General features: G+C 40.5%; 1 protein-coding gene across 1 annotated transcript; it reads left to right on the top strand.

Moving 5' to 3' along the window:
• Nucleotides 1–1857: 1857 nt before the first annotated feature.
• On the top strand, nucleotides 1858–20720 carry slc40a1 (solute carrier family 40 member 1). The gene is made up of 8 exons (XM_039015005.1): nucleotides 1858–2156; nucleotides 2296–2363; nucleotides 3533–3692; nucleotides 3902–4017; nucleotides 6886–7012; nucleotides 7392–7637; nucleotides 17999–18649; nucleotides 19565–20720. Exons 1-8 carry the CDS (start codon nucleotides 2123–2125, stop codon nucleotides 19885–19887), a joined length of 1725 nt encoding a protein of 574 aa, XP_038870933.1. The 5' UTR covers nucleotides 1858–2122; the 3' UTR covers nucleotides 19888–20720.
• The last annotated feature ends 1137 nt before the right edge of the window (nucleotides 20721–21857 follow it).

The raw sequence follows: 21857 nt of genomic DNA, 5'->3' as shown, positions 1-21857 counted from the left end.
GTGCTTCAGTTGCACTTCTCCACTCGGATGAGAATTCATAAACAGGCATTCTATCAGCAGACAGCGCTCTGACTGATGTGTAGCTACTTTTCTCTGGTGAAATGAAATATTAACTTCAAGCAAAACATTGGGAAATGTAGCTAGCACCATTCTTTCTATCATAAACATATGTTGGCCATGCATAGTTTTTGCAAAAAAGGCCTTGCCACTGTAAGAATTTACTTGTGTTGCACTTCTGTTGTCAGCTGATGAAAATGAAGCTATTTTCTTACGAATGTGTTGCACTAATGTATTTTCTGTGAAGGATCACTCTAGTTAAGCAAAAAAAAAAAAACTGTTGACATTCTATATAAAACACAGGTGAAATGGTTTTCAACGCAGATTTTTTGATGATCAGCGTTTTGAAAATACGACCCCTGCGATATAGCCATCTGATATGGGAAGCTGGTTTAATGACTGATATTAGATTATGTAACAGAGACAGTAATATTATTATCTCCTATCACCCTTCCTTGTGCATATACATTTATAGGTTTTAGCCCCAAATACAGACTGACCAACTTTATGCACACATGCATAGAAAATAAACACGCAGTGCTGCTTCAAGCATTGCCCTCCATATAGCCTACTTGCATATGCTACACAAAATGACCATTTGTGTTAGTTATGCCACAAGCAATGGATTATCCATCCTTTATTATCTTAGTGTTTTTATATGTATTTTTCACTTTTCTTCCTGACAGGTAAGCAAATAGATAGGCTCCTGTGCATTTATTTATCTGGGGTAGTCCACATCTGTAACACTTGCCACTGGTTTCGCGTGAGTCCTGGGATACATAAAAGCAATAAAAAACAGTCACTATGTATGTGTTGTATCTAACTATCTGCAACTATAATTATTTTTATCCGTCTCCCAATATATGCAGTTATTATAAGCTGGGTGGTTTGAGCCCTGAATTCTGATTGGCTGAAAGCCATGGTATATCAGACCGTATACCACTGGGTATGACAAAATATTTAGTTGTACTGCTCTAATTACATTGGTAACCAGTTTATAATAGCAATAAGGCTCCTCGGGGGTTTGTGATATATGGCCAATATACCACGGCTAAGGGCTATGTCCAGGCACTCCGCGTTGCGTGTTATGAACAGCGCTTAGCCGTGGTATATTGGCCATATACCAAACCTCCTCTGGCCTTATTGCTTAATTATATAATTAATATTGTTGTAACAACCACCTAAATCATGGATCCTGTCAGATCTTTTGCAACAATGTATCAATAATTGTCCACAAGGGTTTTGTTTTGAATGCATTTACATCAATGATTTATATATGCATCATCACGCTGTGCTCGAGTCGTCGACTAGACTGTGCGGTGTGCTTCTGGCTGCTCACTGTATGCAGAGATACTTTTGAGGAGATGGTAAACTCCATTGGAATCGTATTACCGCCTATTGTGTACGTTGCCCAACTATGGCAATGCGCGATGCATTCTGGACGCTATCTCAAAAAAAATCTAACATTTGCATGAATTTCGTCAACAAGAATCACAACATTTCAAGTATTTTCCAAGACGGTAGATACGTTACTTGCTATCTGTAATATTGTATAGCTTTGGAATCGTGACATTGCGTACTTTCGCGGAAAATAGGCACGTTTCTCGACTCATACCCTGACTTTGAGAAAGGAATTTTGTGACGATTAGTTTAGCAACCATGTGACGCAACATGACAACGTGAACACGATTGGTCGGCAGTCTGCTTGGTGTCCATTCAATGCCAAATGGTATTCCTATCTCCACCTTTCTGTAATATCTCTGCTGTAGATATATTGACAGGAGACTGCGGGGACAAAAACACTGTAGGCAGTGCAGAAAGGACGAGAGAAGGCTGCTGGAGCCGTCCAGGAGATTTTATTGTTTTGCATTTTAACTAACAAGGCTTTTCGTTAAATATATATCTTTCCAACTTCAGCTACAGTGATAGCTAAGTTTGGAAAGGAGAAAGGGGAGTTTTGGAGTGCGTTTATCGAAAATTCAATGCACCGAGTATCGCCTGCATCGAAAGCCTGTACAAAGGGAAATAAATATTGACAAAATTATTTTGAGAAAAAATATTACAAATGGATAACGCGGGACCTAAGAAACGTTATTGTGGTAGGTCAATTTTATATTTTCAGTGCTTTTAAAAGGACTCATTCAAATGGAATATTTGATTAAGTATTGATAACTGCCGATCTATTGACCATATTTGTTCTGATATCAACAAGAATCTCAAACATCATTTCCCTTGCAGAATCTGTCCAATCGTTCTTCACATCACCAACGTTCCTTATTTACCTTGGACATGCCCTCTCCACATGGGTAAGTGAATCAAAAGTAGCCAATACAAAATGTCACAACCATTGTAAACCATTAATTTAAAATAATGTTTAGGGAGGCTATCACCCTAATTACTCATCATAGGTGGAGGGTCATTTGACAAAATCTTATAGCTTATTTGTGTTTTAGAATAGGTACACACGTAGGGAATATATATAGGCTATTTCCCATCTCTTTGGGTACATTTTGCTTGGGGAAAAAAAGAAAAATTTGATCAAGTCCAATGGCACATCAGTGGACACATGGATGGTTCCATATAATGTGCGATGGTATATACAATATTTATTATGTCAGGGTATTTCTAAATCAGGTAATTGCATTATTAAGGTCATGTTTCTTTTGTGTACAGTTCTTGACAGTAGACCATTATACATTTATATAGGATAGCTTTATATAGGCTCGATAGTAGGCTAGGATCATGTTTCTGCAAGCATTATCCATATACTGTAGCCCTACTGTGCAGTACATTTTAACAGCTGGTTGCAACCTGGTCTCAGAGCATTTCTTGTTATTCTGTACATAAATCCAAGATACTCCATTTAGTATAATATGTTACGTTTCGTATGGTGTGTATTCATTTGTGGTAGTCCAGCACCCATTTCATATGATATGTTGCAAATTACAATTCGTATTATATGTTACGGATTAGAAAAATGTACAATGTTACAAATTTGCCAAACATACTATATGGTATTAATTTGGAAAACGTATGATATGTTACGAATTCTAGATAGATGGCTAACGTTAGCTAGCTGGCTAACATTAGCTAGGTTAGGGGTTAAGGTTAGAGTTAAGTTTAGGAGTTAGGTGAAAGGGTTTAAAGGGTTAAGGTTAGGGGAAGGGTTATCTAAAAGGGTTAGGGTTAGCTAACATGCTAAGTAGTTACAAAGTAACAAAAGAAGTAGTAAGTAGTTGAAAAGTTGCCTGTGATGAGATTCTAACTCACAACCTTTGGGTTGCTAGACATTCACATTATACACCCACCCATCCTACTTTTTTGGGTGCCTTAAGTAACCAGCTGTCTGATGTAACTATACCAAACGTAACATATCATAACTTTAGTGTGCCAGATTGACATTTTCTATGTTACGTCTAAGCTATGAAACCAGGTTGCTGGTTGAAACAACAATGTAACATGCATGTATTTGTAGGGAGATCGTATGTGGAATTTCGCTGTAGCTGTATTTCTGGTGGTGCTGTATGGCAACAGCCTCCTGCTCACGGCTGTGTACGGACTGGTGGTGGCAGGGTCAGTCCTGCTGCTCGGAGCCATTATCGGTGACTGGGTGGATAAAAACCCCAGACTCAAAGGTATGTAGCCATAAGTAGGCCTACTCTACAGTCAGTGTTTCTGAACAGAACTGAATACACAGAACATGAATAAGCAATATACAGTCTCAAAACATTAGTAAATCGTTAATTTTGTTTGTGATTAGAACTTTTGGTCTTGGTGATTTACTCAGAAATTAATTGTTTATGACCAACCCTACATCTCTAATGCTTGTCCTCTAATTTGACAGTGGCCCAGACTTCACTGGTTGTCCAGAACTGTGCCGTCATACTGTGTGGGATCCTCTTGATGGTGGTTTTCCAGTTCAAAGAACAGCTCGCAGAGTTATATAATGGATGGGTTCTGGTAAGATTCCATTGCCTGAACTCTCTCATACTGTCATTTTAAACTTAGAATTGAATGGTTATGCATTTACCCATTTGATAAGTACAACGTGACCTTCACTAATATGATCTATAATTTAAAACAACCTTTACATATCAGTTCAGCCTCTGGACAGCAGCCTAGGCTACACATTGAATAATGTCTGAAAGCTTTCTTCACTGTGGCTTTGAAATGAGCTACATCAGTATTTTACACAGACCTCAAGTTCACTCAATTACCTCACATTTGAAACAGAAAAAACTTTGGACAGGGTCTTGCCTGAGTAGCGATCAAGGGAAAATTGTTTGATTCTTAAGATTACACAAAGATTTGCCAGGAAACATGTTTGGCTTCTTGAAGGGGCTCGTTCTTTTGGTTGAATGTGTAGATCGGGTCCAAATGAGCACATTTAATTTACATTGTACAGCAAGACTTTGTCCCATGGAAGAAGTGCCGTGCCTTGTTTTTTGTTAATAAAATAAGACTGTTGCAATAGCGAGTGTTACAATCTGCTGGCTACTACACTATCAGGATCATGAAAGTCTCTCACACGTGGTGTATTGTGGGACAAATCGTGTTTTTGTGAAGGGGCCCTTGGTTTTTGAGAGAGGTGGTTGCTGTTAGTTCTCTGGTATGTGTGTTTCTGGAGATGGGGGAGAAACAGGAGATTGAGTGTCTTGTTCATGACTGTGTAGTCAGCGGATTTCCTCTAGGGCTGTCATGTGAGGTCTCGAAATGCTGCCTAACCAGTTGAGCCAATCCATCTGTATTCCTCTGGCCAGAACAGCTGCAACCATAATCTACACAACAAAAAACAGCAGGCTTGTTTGTTTCACTCTTACACTGGCTGATGGCTGTTAAGCATTGTAGTGTTAGCGATTTCTAGATGAAATGATATGCTAAGCTGAACAATAGTCGTTTTTTCTCGTTGTTGTCGTGTAAGTGCTAGCTATAGACATGAAGAAGTCCACAGGGGCCGACAAACTGGAGCTGGCTCTGCTTACCAGCGCAGTTCCCCTCATCACTGGCTCAATAACCCATATTTGAAATTGTTATATTGATGTCGGAAAATGTTCCAAAAGTATGGAAGGCTGCTTATGTGCTGCCTCTCCATAAGGGTGGGGACACTGGTGTTCTTGATAATTATCGTCCCATATCTAGGCTTTGTCTGGCTACGATTCTTTAATCTTTGGTAAGTGTACAACTTCGTTCCTTTTTATCTGAGAATTGTATTCTGAATGTACATCAAAATCAGGCCACAGTACTATTACTGCAACCACATTAGTTGTAAATTATATTGTCAATGTTTTAGATGCCCAAATTAATTGTGCTGCCCTGTTTGTGGACTTGTCAAAGGCTTTTAACATAGTTGATCATTCTATTTTATTGAACAAGTCCTGGGCACTGAAGCCTGTATGTGGTTTCAGAACACTCTCAGTAATAGAACTAAGGCTATTGTGACCAAGTTTCAAATCTGGATTACTTTAAGTGCATGAAGGGGTACCCCAGGGTTTGATTTTGGGGACACTATTGTTTACGCTGTATGTAAATTACATTGAAAATACTGTGAAAAATAGTTACACATTTTTATGTTGATACAGTATTGTACTCTATTGCACAATCTATAAATCAAGCCTTTTCACATTTGCAATCTGATTTTCCAAGCACTACAGAAATCACTCCTGGATCTTAAATTAGTACTCAATGCAAACAAAACAAAATACATGCCATTTTCTAGGTCCCATAACTTGGACTTAAGTGGCCTTGAAAGTACTAGCCTGAACAGAACACAAATTGAACGAGTTCCCTCTTATAAATATCTTGGTATCTGCCTAGATGATAAGTTGGCATTTTTAAAACACGTTACTGAGCTGGTAAAGAAGTTGAAGATCAAAATGTGATTATTTTCACTCCGGGCTCCAGAGTGGCGCAGCGGTCTAAGGCACTGCATCTGTGCTTCAGGCGTCACTACAGACACCCTGGTTCGAATCCAGGCTGTACCACATCCTGCCATGATTGGGAGTCCCATAGGGCGGCGCACAGCGTTGGCCGGGGTAGGCCGTCATTGTAAATAAGAATTTGTTCTTAACTGACTTGCCTAGTTAAATAAAAAGGTTAAATAAAAGAGAAAGAGAGCATGTGTAGTCTTTTGATAATAGGAAGGAAGTTATCTAGGCCATTTACTGTATGTTTGTTTTAGATTACGGGGACATAATCTACATGCACGCAGAAGCTTCCACACTTAAACCTCTAGATGCTGTTTTCTATTGTACCCTTAGATTTATCAAAAGGTGGGTTGGGTCTCTGTATGTAAGAGAGCAGCATTCCCTTTGTTTATTTGCAAAGCGCTCCTGTAGAAACTTCTGATGTATCTGACACTCGTACTGCATTTTATTGTTTTGACCTTGACAAGAGCACAGGATTGCATAGTGCTAGAAGGTCCAAAGGTGGCTTCTGATTTAGGTAGAGATGCTTATAGTTTTTATGCTCCACAGATGTGGAATTTGTTGCAAGGGAGGCTTGAATGCCCTTAAGAGACTTTAGAGCAATAGTGGGGGATGGTTCTAAGTGAAGATCTATATATTTTTTAATTATCATATTTTGCATTCAAGTGTGTGTTTTGTATTGTGCAGGGCTCATTTGAAAGAGACTTTGTCTCCATGACACCCTGTTAAAATAAAGATGAACACATTTTTAAAAAGAAAGTAAGATCACATGTTGAGGCCAAAAATATCACACTGGAAACTTTGTCCATGTTTTGCTTTTTCAAAAGTAAATTTATAAAAGTAAACTTGTATGTTTTGATTTTTACCTAAGCGATCAATAATGTATTGTTTTCTTGGTTTTCAGACATGCTGCTATATCTTGGTCATCTCCATAGCCAACATTGCTAACTTGGCCAGTACTGCCATGTCCATTACCATCCAGAGAGACTGGGTGGTGGTTGTGGCTGGACAGGACAGCAGCAAGCTGGCAGGTCAGTCTCCATGGGAAACCATCCCAAATCGATTGGCCTCATGACCTGGCATTTATCTCCTTGCAGTGGCTTGACTTTGAACCCAACCAAAGCAAATCACTAATTGTTATTTTAGAACTTCTCCAGTTTCACCTTGGTTTACAAACGCTATCAAACAGATTAACACAGTAAAAATGCAACACTTCCGAACATCTAATCTCAAATTATTTTTTTCACAAGCCATAAAGACCCACAGTTCACAAATAACCAGAGCTGGGTGCTACAGTTTGCTTATCTGCACCATTGAAGTAATTTAACCTTCAGTAAATCTATAAAAATCCCTGTCATATGAATTTGCTTTTCCTGTGGACAATAAAATAATTCTGCGCTTCTTCAATAGACATGAATGCCACAGTACGGATCATCGACCAGCTAACAAACATCCTGGCGCCTATGTTGGTGGGCCAGATCATGGCTTTCTGCTCCAACTTTATTGGCTGCGGCTTCATCGCCGGCTGGAACCTGTGCTCTATGTGCTTGGAGTACTGTCTGCTGTGGAAAGTCTACCAGAAATGTCCAGCACTGGCCATGAAGGCTGGCAAGAAAGAAGACTACCAGGAACTGAAACGACTGAACTCCCCGAAAGGTATGTTCTAGTCCTCCAGTTCTCTGAAACATCAATGAACATCACTGATAGATATCATGTCTTAACATCAGTGTTCTTGGGAAATATTGCACAAAAAAAAAAATGGTCTACAAAATAGATATCTAAAATAGATATCTATTTTTCCAGCGAAAGATAGCAGTCACAAAAAGCAGAAATAGAGATACAATTAATCACTAACCTTTGATGATCTTCATCAGATGACACTCATAGGACTTCATGTTACACAATACATGTATGTTTTGTTTGATAAAGTTCATATTTATATTTAAAAAATCTGAGTTTACATTGGCTTGTTACATTCACTACTTCCAAAAACATCAAGTGATTTTGCATAGCCACATCGTTTCAACAGAAATACTCATCATAAATGTAGATGATAATACAAGTTATACACATGGAATTATAGATATACCTCTCCTGAATGCAATCGCTGTGTCAGATTTCAAAAAAACTTTACGGAAAAAGCAAACCATGCAATAATCTGAGACGGAGCTTAGAACAATAGCCAAATTAGCCGCCATGTTGGAGTCAACAGAAACCAGAAATTACATGATAAATATTCCCTTACCTTCAATGATCTTTATCAGAATGCACTCCCAGGAATCCTAGTTCCACAATAAATCGTTGATTTGTTCGATAATGTCCATTACTTATGTCCAAGTAGCTACTTTTGCTTGCATGTGTAGTACACGTGTCCAAACGCTCGCGCAGATGCAGGCAAACGTCGGACGAAAACTTCAAAAAGTTATATTACAAGTCGAATAAACTGGTCAAACTAAGTAGATAATCAATCTTCAGGATGTTGTTATCATATATATCCAATAACGTTCCAACCGGAGCATTCCTTCTGTCTGTAGAAGTTATGGAACGCAAGGCGATATCATGAGGAATGCGCGTGACCAGGAACTGGCAAGATGTCATAAGGTGAATGCACCAATTTGTAAGTCGCTCTGGATAAGAGCGTCTGCTAAATGACTTAAATGTTAAATGTAAATGCCAGACCACTGACTCATTCCCCTCTCATCCGCCCCCACAACACAGTATAAACTTCATTCAATGTTCTACCGACTGTTGACATCTAGTGGAAGACGTAGGAAGTGCAAACAGATCCATATATTACAGGGAATTGAATAGGCGATGACTTTAACATCGACCACTCTCAGAATTCTCACTTCCTGTTTGGATTTTGCCTGCCATATGAGTTCTGTTATACTCACAGACATAATTCAAACAGTTTTAGAAATTTCAGAGTGTTTTCTAACCAATACTAATAAGCATGTATTAGTAACTGGGACTGAGGAACAGGCCGTTTACTCTGAGCACCTTTCATCCAAGCTACTCAATACTGCCCCTGCAGCCATAAGAAGTTAAACAAGTTATTTAAAAAAAAATTCACTTCACCTATTTGGACTATTTTGTGTATATCCATTACATGAAATCCAAATAAAAATCAATTTAAATTATAGGTTGTAATGCAACAAAATAGGAAAAACGGCAAGGGGGATGAATACTTTTGCAAGGCATTGTAAATGTAAACAGATGTTTTTAGCTAGCTAAGATTAGGTTGCTTGTCCAAAGTCCAGCATCTAGCCTCTGCAGCTAGCAAACACCAGTCAGCTGAACGCTAGCTAGACAATGAACAGGCAAAGAAAGGTAGCTAGCCAATTTTTTTTTGTAGCTAGCTAACGTCACGTTATACTAGTCAGATGAGAGCTAACGTTGGCTAGGTAGCTAACCATCAAGCGAGTAGGCTTAGGCAGTATACTGTATATCGGGAAAAAGCCACGGGATGGTTTTTCAACGTCAACCATTTCTTTGAAGTTTAATACATTTCAATATTTGTAGCTACTTTAAGTAAATGCCTACAGTCAAGTTGTGCAATGCATTAGGAGATATAAAAAAGATTGTTCTTCATTTCTCCTAGTAACAACCAGTCATTCAGGGCAGGGCACCTGTTTTGAGCCCCACTTGTTTAGTTGCACTATATATACACACACATACACACACAGAAAGGATTCAGACCCCTTGACTTTTCCCACAATTTGTTACGTTACAGCCGTATTCTAAAATGGATAAAATATTTTCTTAATCTACACAAAATACCCCATAATGACAAACAAAAACAGGTTATACATTTTTGCACATTTATACAGTTGAAGTCAGAAGTTTACATACACCTTAGCCAAATACATTTAACCTGTCTGGCCGAGGCGTTCCGCTAGCGGAACTCCTCCCACATTCCACTGAAAAGGCAGAGCGCGAAATTCAAAAAATATTTTTTAGAAATATTTAACTTTCACACATTAACAAGTCCAATACAGCAAATGAAAGATACACATCTTGTGAATCCAGTCAACATGTCCGATTTTTAAAATGTTTTACAGCGAAAACAGCACGTATATTTATGTTAGCTCACCACCAAATACAAAGAAGGACAGACATTTTTCACAGCACAGGTAGCATGCACAAAGCCAACCTAACTAACCAAGAACCAACCAAACTAACCAAGAAACAACTTCATCAGATAAGTCTTATAACATGTTACACAATAAATCTATGTTTTGTTCGAAAAATGTGCATATTTGAGGTATAAATCAGTTTTACATTGCAGCTACCATCACAGCTACCGTCAAAAATAGCACCGAAGCAGCCAGAGTAATTATAGAGACCAACGTGGAATAACTAAATACTCATCATAAAACATTAATGAAAAATGCATCGTGTACAGCAAAGACAAGCATCTTGTGAATCCAGCCAATATTTCAGATTTTTTAAGTGTTTTACAGAGAAAACACAATATAGCATTATATTAGCTTACTACAATAGCCTACCACACTCCCGCATTCATTCATCAAGGCACGTTAGCGATAGCAATAGGCACGTTAGCGTTAGCGAATAAACCAGCAAAAGATATTAATTTTCACTAACCTTCATAAACCTTCCTCAGATGACAGTCCTATAACATCAGGTTATACATACACTTATGTTTTGTTCGAAAATGTGCATATTTAGAGCTGAAATCAGTGGTTATCCATTATGCTAACGTAGCTTCTATTTCCCAGAATGTGCAGATATTTCTATTAGACTCTCACCTATTCTGACCAAATAGCAATTCATAAACATTACAAAAAAATACATGTTGTATAGGAAATGATAGTAACACTAGTTCTTAATGCAATCGCAGTGTTAGAATTCTAAAAATATCTTCATTACGACATAAGGCTTATGTTATAGCGAGGAGAGTGGCCAAAACCTGGGCGCAAAACTACTAGTACACAGTTCGACACATATATGAAATAGCATCACAAAATGGGTCCTACTTTTGGTGATCTTCCATCAGAATGTTGGACAAGGGGTCCTTTGTCCAGAACAGTCGTTGTTTGGATTTAGAACATCGTTTTTCCCTCTTGAATTAGCAAGCACACTGGCCAAGTGGCGCGAAGCTCCCCATCGTCAACAAACACAGACAACGCAACACGCCTAACGTCCCGAAAAAATTTCGATAATCTATTAAAACTATATTGAAAAAACATACTTTACGATGATATTGTGACATGTATCAAATAAAATCAAAGCCGGAGATAGTAGTCGCCTATAACGGCAGCTAAACAGAAGGCAAATCCAGATCCCTATTCGCGCTCTCCAGAAAACCGGAAATGGGGGACACGTCATACAAAGAGCTTGTATTCCACTTCAGACCAAGATAAACACTTCATTTCTTCTCTCACTTCCTCTTGACATCTAGGGGAAGGTGTATGACGTGCATGTATACTCATACGTATCATGCCCATTTTTATAGGCAGGCCCTTGAACAGAGCATCATTTTCAGACTTTCCACTTCCTGGTCAGAAAGTGTGCTGCCAAATGAGTTCTGTTTTACTCAGACAAAATTCAAACGGTTTTAGAAACTAGAGAGTGTTTTCTATCCAATAGTAATAATAATATGCATATTGTACGAGCAAGAATAGAGTACGAGGCCGTTTAAATTGGGCACGATTTTCCCCCAAAGTGTAAATAGCGCCCTCTATCATCATCAGGTTAAACTCAGTTTTCACAATTCCTGACATTTAGTCCTAGTAAAAATTCCCAGTCTTAGGTCAGTTAGGATCACCACTTTATTTTAAGAATGTGAAATGCCAGAATAATAGTAGAGAACTATTTATTTCAGCTTTTATTTCTTTCATCACATTCCCAGTGGGTCAGAAGTTTACATACACTCAATTAGTATTCGGTAGCATTGCCTTTAAATTGTTTAACTTATCTCAAACATTTTGGGTAGCCTTCCACAAGCTTCCCACAATAAGTTGGGTGAATTTTGGCCCATTCCTCCTGACAGAGCTGGTGTAACTCAGTCAGGTTTGTAGGCCTCCTTGCTCACACATGCTTTTTCAGTTCTGCCCACAAATGTTGTATGGGATTGAGGTCAGGGCTTTGTGATGGCCAATCCAATACCTTGACTTTGTTGTCCTTGAGCCATTTTGCCACAACTTTGGAAGTATGCTTGGGGTCACTGTCCATTTGGAAGACCCATTTGCGACCAAGCTTTAACTTCCTGATGTCTTGAGATGTTGCTTCAATATATCCACATCATTTCCCCCCCCTCATTATGCCATCTATTTTGTGAAGTGCACCAGTCCCTCCTACAGCAATGCACCCCCACAACATGATGCTGCCACCCCTGTGCTTCACGGTTGGGATGGTGTTCTTCGGCTTGCAAGCTTCCCCCTTTTCCCTCCAAACATAATGATGTTCATTATCGCCAAAAAGTTATATTTTTGTTTCATCAGACCAGAGGACATTTCTCCAAAAAGTACAATCTAATTGTCCCCATGTGCAGTTGCAAACCATAGTCTGGCTTTTTTATGGCGGTTTTGGAGCAGTGGCTTCTTCCTTGCTGAGCGGCCTTTCAAGTTATATTGATATAGGACTCGTTTTACTGTGGATATAGATTCTTTCATACCTGTTTCCTCCAGCATCTTCACAAGGTCCTTTGCTGTTGTTCTGGGATTGCACTTTTCGCAGAACGTGTCTCCTTCCTGAGCGGTATGACAGCTGCGTGGTCCCATGGTGTTTATACTTGCGTACTATTGTTTGTACAGATGAACGTGGTACCTTTAGGCATTTGGAAATTGCTCCCAAGATGAACCAGACTTGTGGTCTACAATTGTTTTTCTGAGGTCTTGGCTGATTTCTTTTGATTTTCCCATGATGTCAAGCAAAGAGGCACTGATTTTGAAGGTAGGCCTTGAAATACATCCACAGGTACACCTCCAATTGACTCAAATGATGTCAATTAGCCTATCAGAAGCTTCTAATGCCATGACATCATTTTCTGTAATTTTCAAAGCTGTTTAAAAAGGCACAGTCAACTTAGTGTATGTAAACTTCTGACCCACTGGAATTGTGATACAGTGAATTATAAGTGAAATAATCTGTCTGTAAACAATTGTTGGAAAAATGACTTGTCATGCACAAAAGTAGATGTCCTAACTGACTTTCCAAAACTATAGTTGGTTAACAAAAAATTTCTGGCATGGTTGAAAAACTAGTTTGAATGATTCCAACCTAAGTGTATGTAAACATCTGACTTCAACTGTATATTTTTTTACTGAAATATGACATTTACATAAGTATTCAGACCGTTTACTCAGTACTTTGTTGAAGCACCTTTGGCAGCAGTTAGAGCCTTGCGTCTTCTTGGGTATGACACTACAAGCTTAGCACACCTGAATTTGGGGAGTTTCTCTCATTCTTCTCTGTAGGTCTTCTCAAACTCTCTGGTTGGAAGGGGTGTATCGCTGCGCAGCTATTTTCAGGTCTCTCCAGAGATGTTTGATCAGGTTCAAGTCCGGGCTCTGGCTGGGCCTCTCAAGGACATTCAGAGACATGTCCCGAAGCCACTCCTGCGTTCTTGGCTGTGTGCTTAGGGTCGTTGTCATGTTGGAAGGTGACCCTTCGCCACAGTCTGAGGTCCTGAGCGCACTGGAGCAGGTTTTCATCAAGGATCTCCCTGTACTTTGCTCCGTTCATCTTTCCCTAGATCCTGACTAGTCTCCCAGTCCCTGCCGCTGAAAGACATCCCCACAGCCTGATGCTGCCACCATCATCATGCTTCGCAGTAGGGATGGTGCCAGGTTTGGCACCAGGCCAAATAATTAAATATTGGTTTCATCAGACCAGATAATCTTGTTTCTCATTGTCCAAGCGGGCTGTTATGTGGCTTTTACTGAAGAGTGGCTTCCATCTGGCCACTCTACCATAAAGGCCTGATTGGTGGAGTGCTGCAGAGATGATTGTCATTCTGGAATGTTCTTCCATCTCCACAGAGGAACTCTGGACCTCTGTCAGAGTGACCATTGGTTTCTCAGTCACCTCCCTGACCAAGGCCCTTCCCTCCCGATCGCACAGTTTGGCCAGGCGGACAGCTTTAGGAAGAGACTTGGTGGTTCCTAAAATTCTTCCATTTAAGAATGGAGGCCACTATGTTCTTGGGGACCTTCAATGCTGCAGAAATGTTTTGGACAATTCCTTCGACCTCATTGCTTAGTTTTTGCTCTGACATGCACTGTCAACTGTGGGACCTTATATAGACGTGTGTGCCTTTCCAAACCTTATCCAAACCTTATCCAATCAATTGAATTTACCACTGGCGGACTCCAATCCAGTTGTAAAAACATCAAGGTTGATCAATGGAAACAGGATGCACCTGAGCACAATTAAAGAGTCTGAATACTTAAGTATCAGTTTTATTTTTTATAAATTTGCAAAAATATATTTTTGCTTCGTCATCATGGGGTATTGTTAGTAATTGATGATTATATATTTTTTTATCCACTTTAGATTAAGGGCTGTAACAAAATGTGGAATAAGTGAAGGGGTCTGAATACTTTCCGAAGGCACTGTATATCTTTTTTTTTGCATGTTTTGCGTGTTATTTTGTCATTAATACGTGTCACATCAGTTTGCAAACAACGTAAAAAAATCATTGAGTTAATAAAGCTGCATACAACTAAGGTCCCTTTTTTGATTTCTTAAGGCAGCTCTAAAATGCATGCGTTTCAGCGTAGCACAGTGCTGTCTGTGATGGTGGGGCAGCCAGCAGAAAATACGGAGCATAGGGGTTGGTAATGTTCTCTAGTTGCGCCGTGATTGGCTCAGTGTTCCGTCAGTCACAGGGACACCACATCACCTCAAAATCTATGGGTAGAGCTTAAATTCAAGCCTCTTGGGTGCTGATATAGAGTTACATTAGAAGTGCCCACCCAAGAAGGCTCAAGGTCATTGGCCATAGATAAAATTACATCAAATCACATATCTACAGTAGCTTTGATTGGATTGACAATGTCAACATCATACTTTCAAAATCTTAGCTAGCAGTAATCATCATGAATGAAGTCGACAATCTCCTGGCAAATCGTTTTCAATCCTTGTCATATGGAGAGAAATTATAGGTAAAACGTATCAGTGCTCATCGGCCATTGGACATAAACATTACACAAGTTGGAAATCGCAAATGAGTGAAACAATGAGTGGTTTGGAAGGGATCAGTGGCTAACTGCAAGCATTGCAAAGCAATCACTAGCCTGCTATTCAGTGGAGTGGGTGTGTGGTCCAAGTCTGGGTTTATAAATCTCTTTTCCAAGCTTAAAAGGATAAACATTCAACATTGGCCATGATGTCAATCCAGCATGATTTCTGCCGCGCTCAAAACAACTGGAAACTCGTAACTGGGAAATCGGACTCGCTGCTCACGGTAATTTGCATTGTTAGTGCTAGCTAGTCAATGAGATGGATCACTTATGTTTACTACCGAACTAGCTAGTTAGGTAGCCAACGTTACACCATCCAGACTGTACCACAACTCTGTTGATAATATATCCAAGCAAGATTCTTCACAAAACTTAGCAAGCTAGCTAAGTAGGTTCAAAGCCAATGCCAAACTTGGGGTAGCTACCTAACAATGCATGCAAAGGGCATTGCAAAACTAGCAAAGAAGGCTACTCCATAGGCCAAGTTATGGTAAGACGAGGTAGACAGATTTCAGACAGGACGAACACTTCAGTTAGCTATGTTACTTTTCCTCGACTAAGAACAACCAAGAACACTACACAAACCATAGCCAAGAAAACAAATAGCTTTGTAAACAGTAAGCTAGCTATGTTGAACCGCATATAGTTGATGGTTGAACCCCAGACGCACATGTAAACAGAACCTCAGTTCAGTTGTGCACTACAAGTGTGGAAATGCATGCTTGCATCAGACAACTTATCAGACAACTTATCAGACTCGACTGACCGCATCGCTGTTTCACACATGTCAAATAAATTCCAGCTCCGGCATACACTCCGTCTCTTGCCTTCTTGTCATTATTATAATCCACATTTGTGCTGACTGATCAACAGTGTCAAGTTACTTTTCAGTGTGTTCCCAGAAAAGTCACTATCCACAGTTAAAAAGTAGTCAGGGGGTGCAAGTGCTGTACCCGGTGCACCCAGGTAAAACTACATCAGAATAATTTCTTGCTTGTGTCCTGCTGTGTGCAGTCAAAATACAATGAAATGCTTGCTAACTTGGTTAGCTATGTCATTAAATGGAGTGTTTTCAACAAATCAACTGTTTTAAACTGTCTTTTTACAAAGCAAGAGAAAAACTTTCAATCAGTACTGAGTGAATGAACAAAATCATTTTGGAACGAACGATTCTACTGTCCATTTTTAAAATGGTCTGTCGAAGTCAATATGTTAAGACTAGGGTTCATAGTGTAATGGTTAGAGCTACCACCTGTGGATCAACTTTTTCGTAGCAGTAGGTTAGGATAATTAGGCTAAGGGTTAGCGGAAAATGCTCTCCTAACCTTCTATAAAAAGTAACTTGTATCGAAGTGCCGTGGTTTTAGGGAGTCCTGTCCGTGGACGATGAAATCAAGGCCAGTGCAGACCGCACCAAAAAAAGACGGAGTAGGTTCCCTTTGTGGGAAGTAGCCATCAACAAGTAAAAAACTGGAGGGGGGTCTGGAAGGCTCTCCCTCAGTCATCCAATTTATTCAGTACTTTGAGAGTCACTTACAGGAACTGGTATGTGCTTATAATGTAAAGCAGCTGTCGATATTCACCCCCCCTCCCCTTTTAAAGGGAGAATCCATACGTTTAGCATAAATGCAAATAGACAATAGCCAGGGCCCGGTTTCCCGATGGAACTTAAGCTTAAGAGCGTTTTAACAATCCATCGTTTCTATAAACGGCCAAAGAACTTGCATGCATTTCCCCAAACACCACGTAGGGAGAACTTTCAATAAGTGTGTAAGAGCATGTCAATATCCTAATAGGATCGAAAGAAAGGCTGTGCTTCTCTCAGATCAGCGTTCTCCATTCAAATCGTACCTTAACATTAGGTACTGACAACGGATCAGCTCCTGGAGAAAAATGATCACCTATGGCTGCAAATAATTAGGCGGCTTATTCCAATGCTTAGCCTATGCACATGAATGACACATTGTGCATGTTAAGCCTACAAATCCATGAAATTAAGACAAATTAGATGGCTTACAATTAGCAAAATATAACTCAATTGAACATGAAATTGATTTCAATATATAGGCCTATGTAACTTACTGTACTCATTTTAAGGCATGTTTTTGTTTTTTTACCCTTGTTTATAACAATTGCAAAGACATTGGCAACTTTGTACTGTAGTAAGCTTCGTTCTGAAGTTATCGGTGGTCATAGAGATAGATAAACACCTTGATTCTATGTTTAGCTGAGAATCTTGTGTGTATAAGGGCAGAAAAAGCATTCAACAACCGAGTTAGCTGTTCAATGAGTGGTCAGAGGCCATCTGTAAATAAGTGTTTAAGTGCAATTTCAGTAACGATCGGAGATTTAACGATGCGCCTACAAAGGTTCTGATGATGAACTTAGCCTTAAGATGCTTTTTGGAAACCGGGCCCTAAATTGAGACACACTTGACATTTTAAGCGCAAATTACATTTTTGAAAGACCTTTTGCATGTGGAAATGTTGTAGAAATAGTGTGTAATCACCATGGGAAAAATAGTTTTAAGTGAGAGAAGTAGGGATTGGTCTTAAAGAAATTCATGAGCAGCACAATGCCTACTCCACCCATGCTCTACCAAGGTTTTCCAGCCGGCAGCTTTGACCTATTACAGTAGCTATGTTGCTCTATTATACTTCAAATAATGCGTATGCAGGTTGCTTAAGATTCAAATGGACAGATCCTAGGTCAGCACTCCTGCTGAGACACTGTGGATACGGGCCCTGATCTGTGTACAGTTGTGTGGCCCAAAAACTCATGTTTATCTGCTCTTCTTCCTGTGGTCTGCAGAGCTAGAGAACGGCCAGGGCCCAGTGGAGGGCTCCCAGCTCATGAACGAGACTGCTGTCGTCAAGGCTGACTCTCCCAGGAAGACTGGCTGCTGCTACCAGATGGCGGAGCCCCTACGCACCATCCGCGATGGCTGGGTGGCCTACTACAACCAGTCCATCTTCTTCGCTGGCATGTCACTAGCTTTCCTCTACATGACAGTGCTGGGCTTTGACTGCATTACAACAGGCTACGCCTACATGCAGGGCCTCAATGGCTCTGTGCTCAGCCTGCTGATGGGCGCCTCAGCCGTGTCGGGCATCTGTGGCACGGTGGCCTTTACCTGGGTTCGCAAGAGTTGTGGCCTGATCCGCACAGGCTTCATCTCGGGTGTGGTGCAGCTCTCCTGCCTAATGCTGTGCGTGGCGTCTGTCTTCGCACCGGGCAGCCCCTTTGACCTCAGTGTCTCGCCCTTCCAGGACATCTATAGCCACCTGACTGGGAAGAGCAGCGCCCTCCCGGAGGCCGCCTACCCGGCTAGCGTGCTAACCATCGATGGTCAGGGTATGCTGGTTAACAGTTCGACCGTGCCGCCCACCGAGGAACTGCCTTCTCTGCAGTCCTACATGTCAGTCAGCCTGCTGTTTTCTGGGGTCATTGCGGCTAGAATTGGTGAGTTACTCGAAAGTCCACATTGGGAAAAGCGCTCAATGAGTGCTACTATGTTAAGTTACGCTGGCACAGAAGTTCATTGTTTGAGGAAGTCTAAAACAATGCATCACATCATTGCGTAGCGCATGAACTTTTTTTGTATAAGGCAGGGGTTCCCAAACTTTATTGAGGCGGGGACCCCTTTTGTGATAGCAAATTCATCAGGGACCCCCTCAAAATCAGAACACAACTCCCAACTTTAGAGTGCGATAAAAATAGCATACAAAGAGTTTTACTATGACTGCTGCAGTGCATGCATGGCTGGACTAACCAAGTCTCGGGCCCTGGAAAATAAAATTTGAAAGACCCCCTCTTCCCAGCGGAGAAAATGGTGCAATTCTGCAGCTAATTTCCTGCAACTCTACACATTTTGCCATGGGGTAGAAAGAACGTTTTGCAGTTTTAAAGCTTCAAATTACAGTGCATACATGTTCAAAACAAAAAAAAGGAAATATAAGAAGTACTGAGTTGAAAATGGAGTAACTGTGGATCCTTGTGAGCCTCCCAGGCCATCCTTCTAAGGGTAAATTGTAGATTAATATTACATTGTATTGCACCCTATAAACTTCTTCCACAGACCCCACATTTGGTTATTCTGTTTTTGCTAGAAATATTTATTTATTTAAAAATGAAAAATAAGAAATTGAGATCAGACCTCTCCAGCTTAGGAACCACTGGTATAAGGCAGCAGCCACCACTTGGCGGGAAGTCGGCTCCAGATCCGGTGTTAATGTCACCATAAAGAAATATTGCCAGCCTTTGATGCCAATATAGTCTGATAATTAGTAAATCATTCTGATTCTTTTTTTCTATTGCTTTTATGTGGCCGTAAAAATGCCATTCTGAATGACTGCTGTGCCGTCATCCCCTCTGCAGGTCTATGGTCCTTTGACTTAACCGTGACCCAGCTCATCCAAGAGAATGTGATCGAGTCGGAGAGGGGACTGATCAACGGCGTCCAGAACTCCATGAACTACCTCCTAGACCTTCTGCATTTCATTATGGTGATTCTGGCGCCCAACCCAGAGGCCTTCGGCCTGCTCGTCATCCTCTCCGTCTCATTCGTGGCCATGGGCCACATAATGTACTTCAGGTTTGCCTTTAAGAGCCTCGGGCGGCGCCTCTTCCTCTGCTTCTCTCCAGAGCAGCAGACTCAGGCCCTCCCCGACTCTCCCTCCTCGCTTCCCACCACGGTGTAACCCATTAAAGAGACTCTTTCCCTGCTTACAGCTCCGCCTGCAGTACACAAATACTCCCTTCTCCTCCAGCCCCCTAGCCATCAACCTAAACATGCTTGTGGCCCCGGCAGGACTAATGTATTTACTTTTGCGCCTTACCCTAGCAGGTGCTGTCCTTTGTCATTGTAGATAGCATTTGCCGTTCGCTGAGGGAGAAGGGTAGTGCGGACGCAGACATAGAGAAGGAGTCTCAGACAAACAACCCAGATCATAAGTGTCACAAAAAACCACTTCCCTACTTCCAATATTTAAATGTAGCCGTCTTGTCATGCATTCAGCTTAAAAGCTAAACTAAGGTGGAAAATTGCAGGTATTGCCACTTGCAGTTACTACGGTTACAGCTGGGTACTGCTCAAGTATGTGCTAGTGCTGTTTGCATCTCATTACAGCTCTGCATCAGCCGTGGGATTCTTATTTCCGCTTTCAAGCCATTTGTTTCTCAGTAGTTTATTGGTGCTATAAATCATTCATGCTAGCATTTCAGTTATTTCAGCTTTAGTAATTAATGCTTTAGATGATCGGTTCTTGCTCATTTCTCTTTAATACATGGTTATAAGGGTTATGCAAATGTATTTATTCAAGGAGCGCAAATACTTATGTTTATCTATCCTTGGAGTGTACAATACATTAGGAACACCTGCTCTTTCTATGACGGACTGACCAGGTGAACATTACGATCCTTATTGGTGACAACTGTTAAATCCACTTCGAAGACAGGTTAAATAAGGATTTTAAGCCATGAGATAGAGACATGGATTGTGTGTGCGCCATGAATGGGCAAGACAAAATATTTAAGTTCCTTTGAACGGGGTATTGTAGTAGATGCCAGGTGCACCGGTTTGAGTGTGTCAAGAACTGCAACGCTGCTGGGTTTTTCACGCTCAACAATTTCCCGTGTGTATCAAGAATGGTCCACCACCCAAAGGACAGCCAGCCAACTTGACAACTGTGGGAAGCACTGGAGTCAACATGGGCCAGCATCCCTGTGGAACGCTTGACACATTGTATAGTCCATGCACCAACTAATTGAGGCTGTTCTGAGGGCAAAAAGGGGTGCAACTCAATATTAGGTAGGTATTCCTAATGTTTTGTACACTCAGGTGTATATTCTCAATGTATCATCACTATTGTCTTTCTCACCCATGGTGGTGCTAATGTACTAGCTATAGCAACAGCTGGAAAACTGTGCATTCACATTAACAACGCTCTCAATGACCAAAGTGGACCTTCTTATATAGCTTAAAGGAAATGAGGGGAAAACCGATTTGTTACATTTGTTTGAGAATTCCAAATATTTCTTTGATGTGAAGTGACAGTGAAACTTGTATAAGCTCATTAACGCGATTGTAGACACTTGTGTACACTTACGATCTCGACCCCCCCCCCCCCGCCGCAATTCTCTTAACTATAGCATAACAATGTAAACTACTAGTTATTTGTCATGATTGATTTCTACAGCACCTTCAGAAAGTATTCACACACCTTGTCTTTTTCCACATTATGTGTTACAGCCTGATTTTAAACTGAGATTGTGTTCCTAGCCTACACACAATACCCCATATCGTCAGTGGAATTGTTTCACATTTTTACAAATTAAAAATGAAAAGCTGAAATGTCTTGAGTCAATAAGAATTCAACCCCTTTGTTATGGCACACCTAGATAAGTTCAGGAGTAAAAATGTGCTTAACAAGTCACATGGACTCACTGTGTACAATGAGTTTAACATGATTTTTTAAAATGACTAACTCACCTCTGTACCCCACACATACAGATAATTTTAAGGTCCCTCAGTCGAGCAGTGAATATCAAACAGATTCAACCACAAAGACCAGCAAGGTTTTCCAATGCCTCAAAGAAGGGCACCTATTGGCAAAAATGTAAAGAAAAGCAGACGTTGAATATCCCTTTGAGCATGGTGAAGTTATTAATT

This window comes from Salvelinus namaycush, chromosome 19 (genome assembly GCF_016432855.1).
Source record: "Salvelinus namaycush isolate Seneca chromosome 19, SaNama_1.0, whole genome shotgun sequence".
Classification (NCBI taxonomy): Eukaryota; Metazoa; Chordata; class Actinopteri; order Salmoniformes; family Salmonidae; genus Salvelinus; species Salvelinus namaycush.
This window is presented reverse-complemented; position numbering and strand designations above follow the sequence as displayed.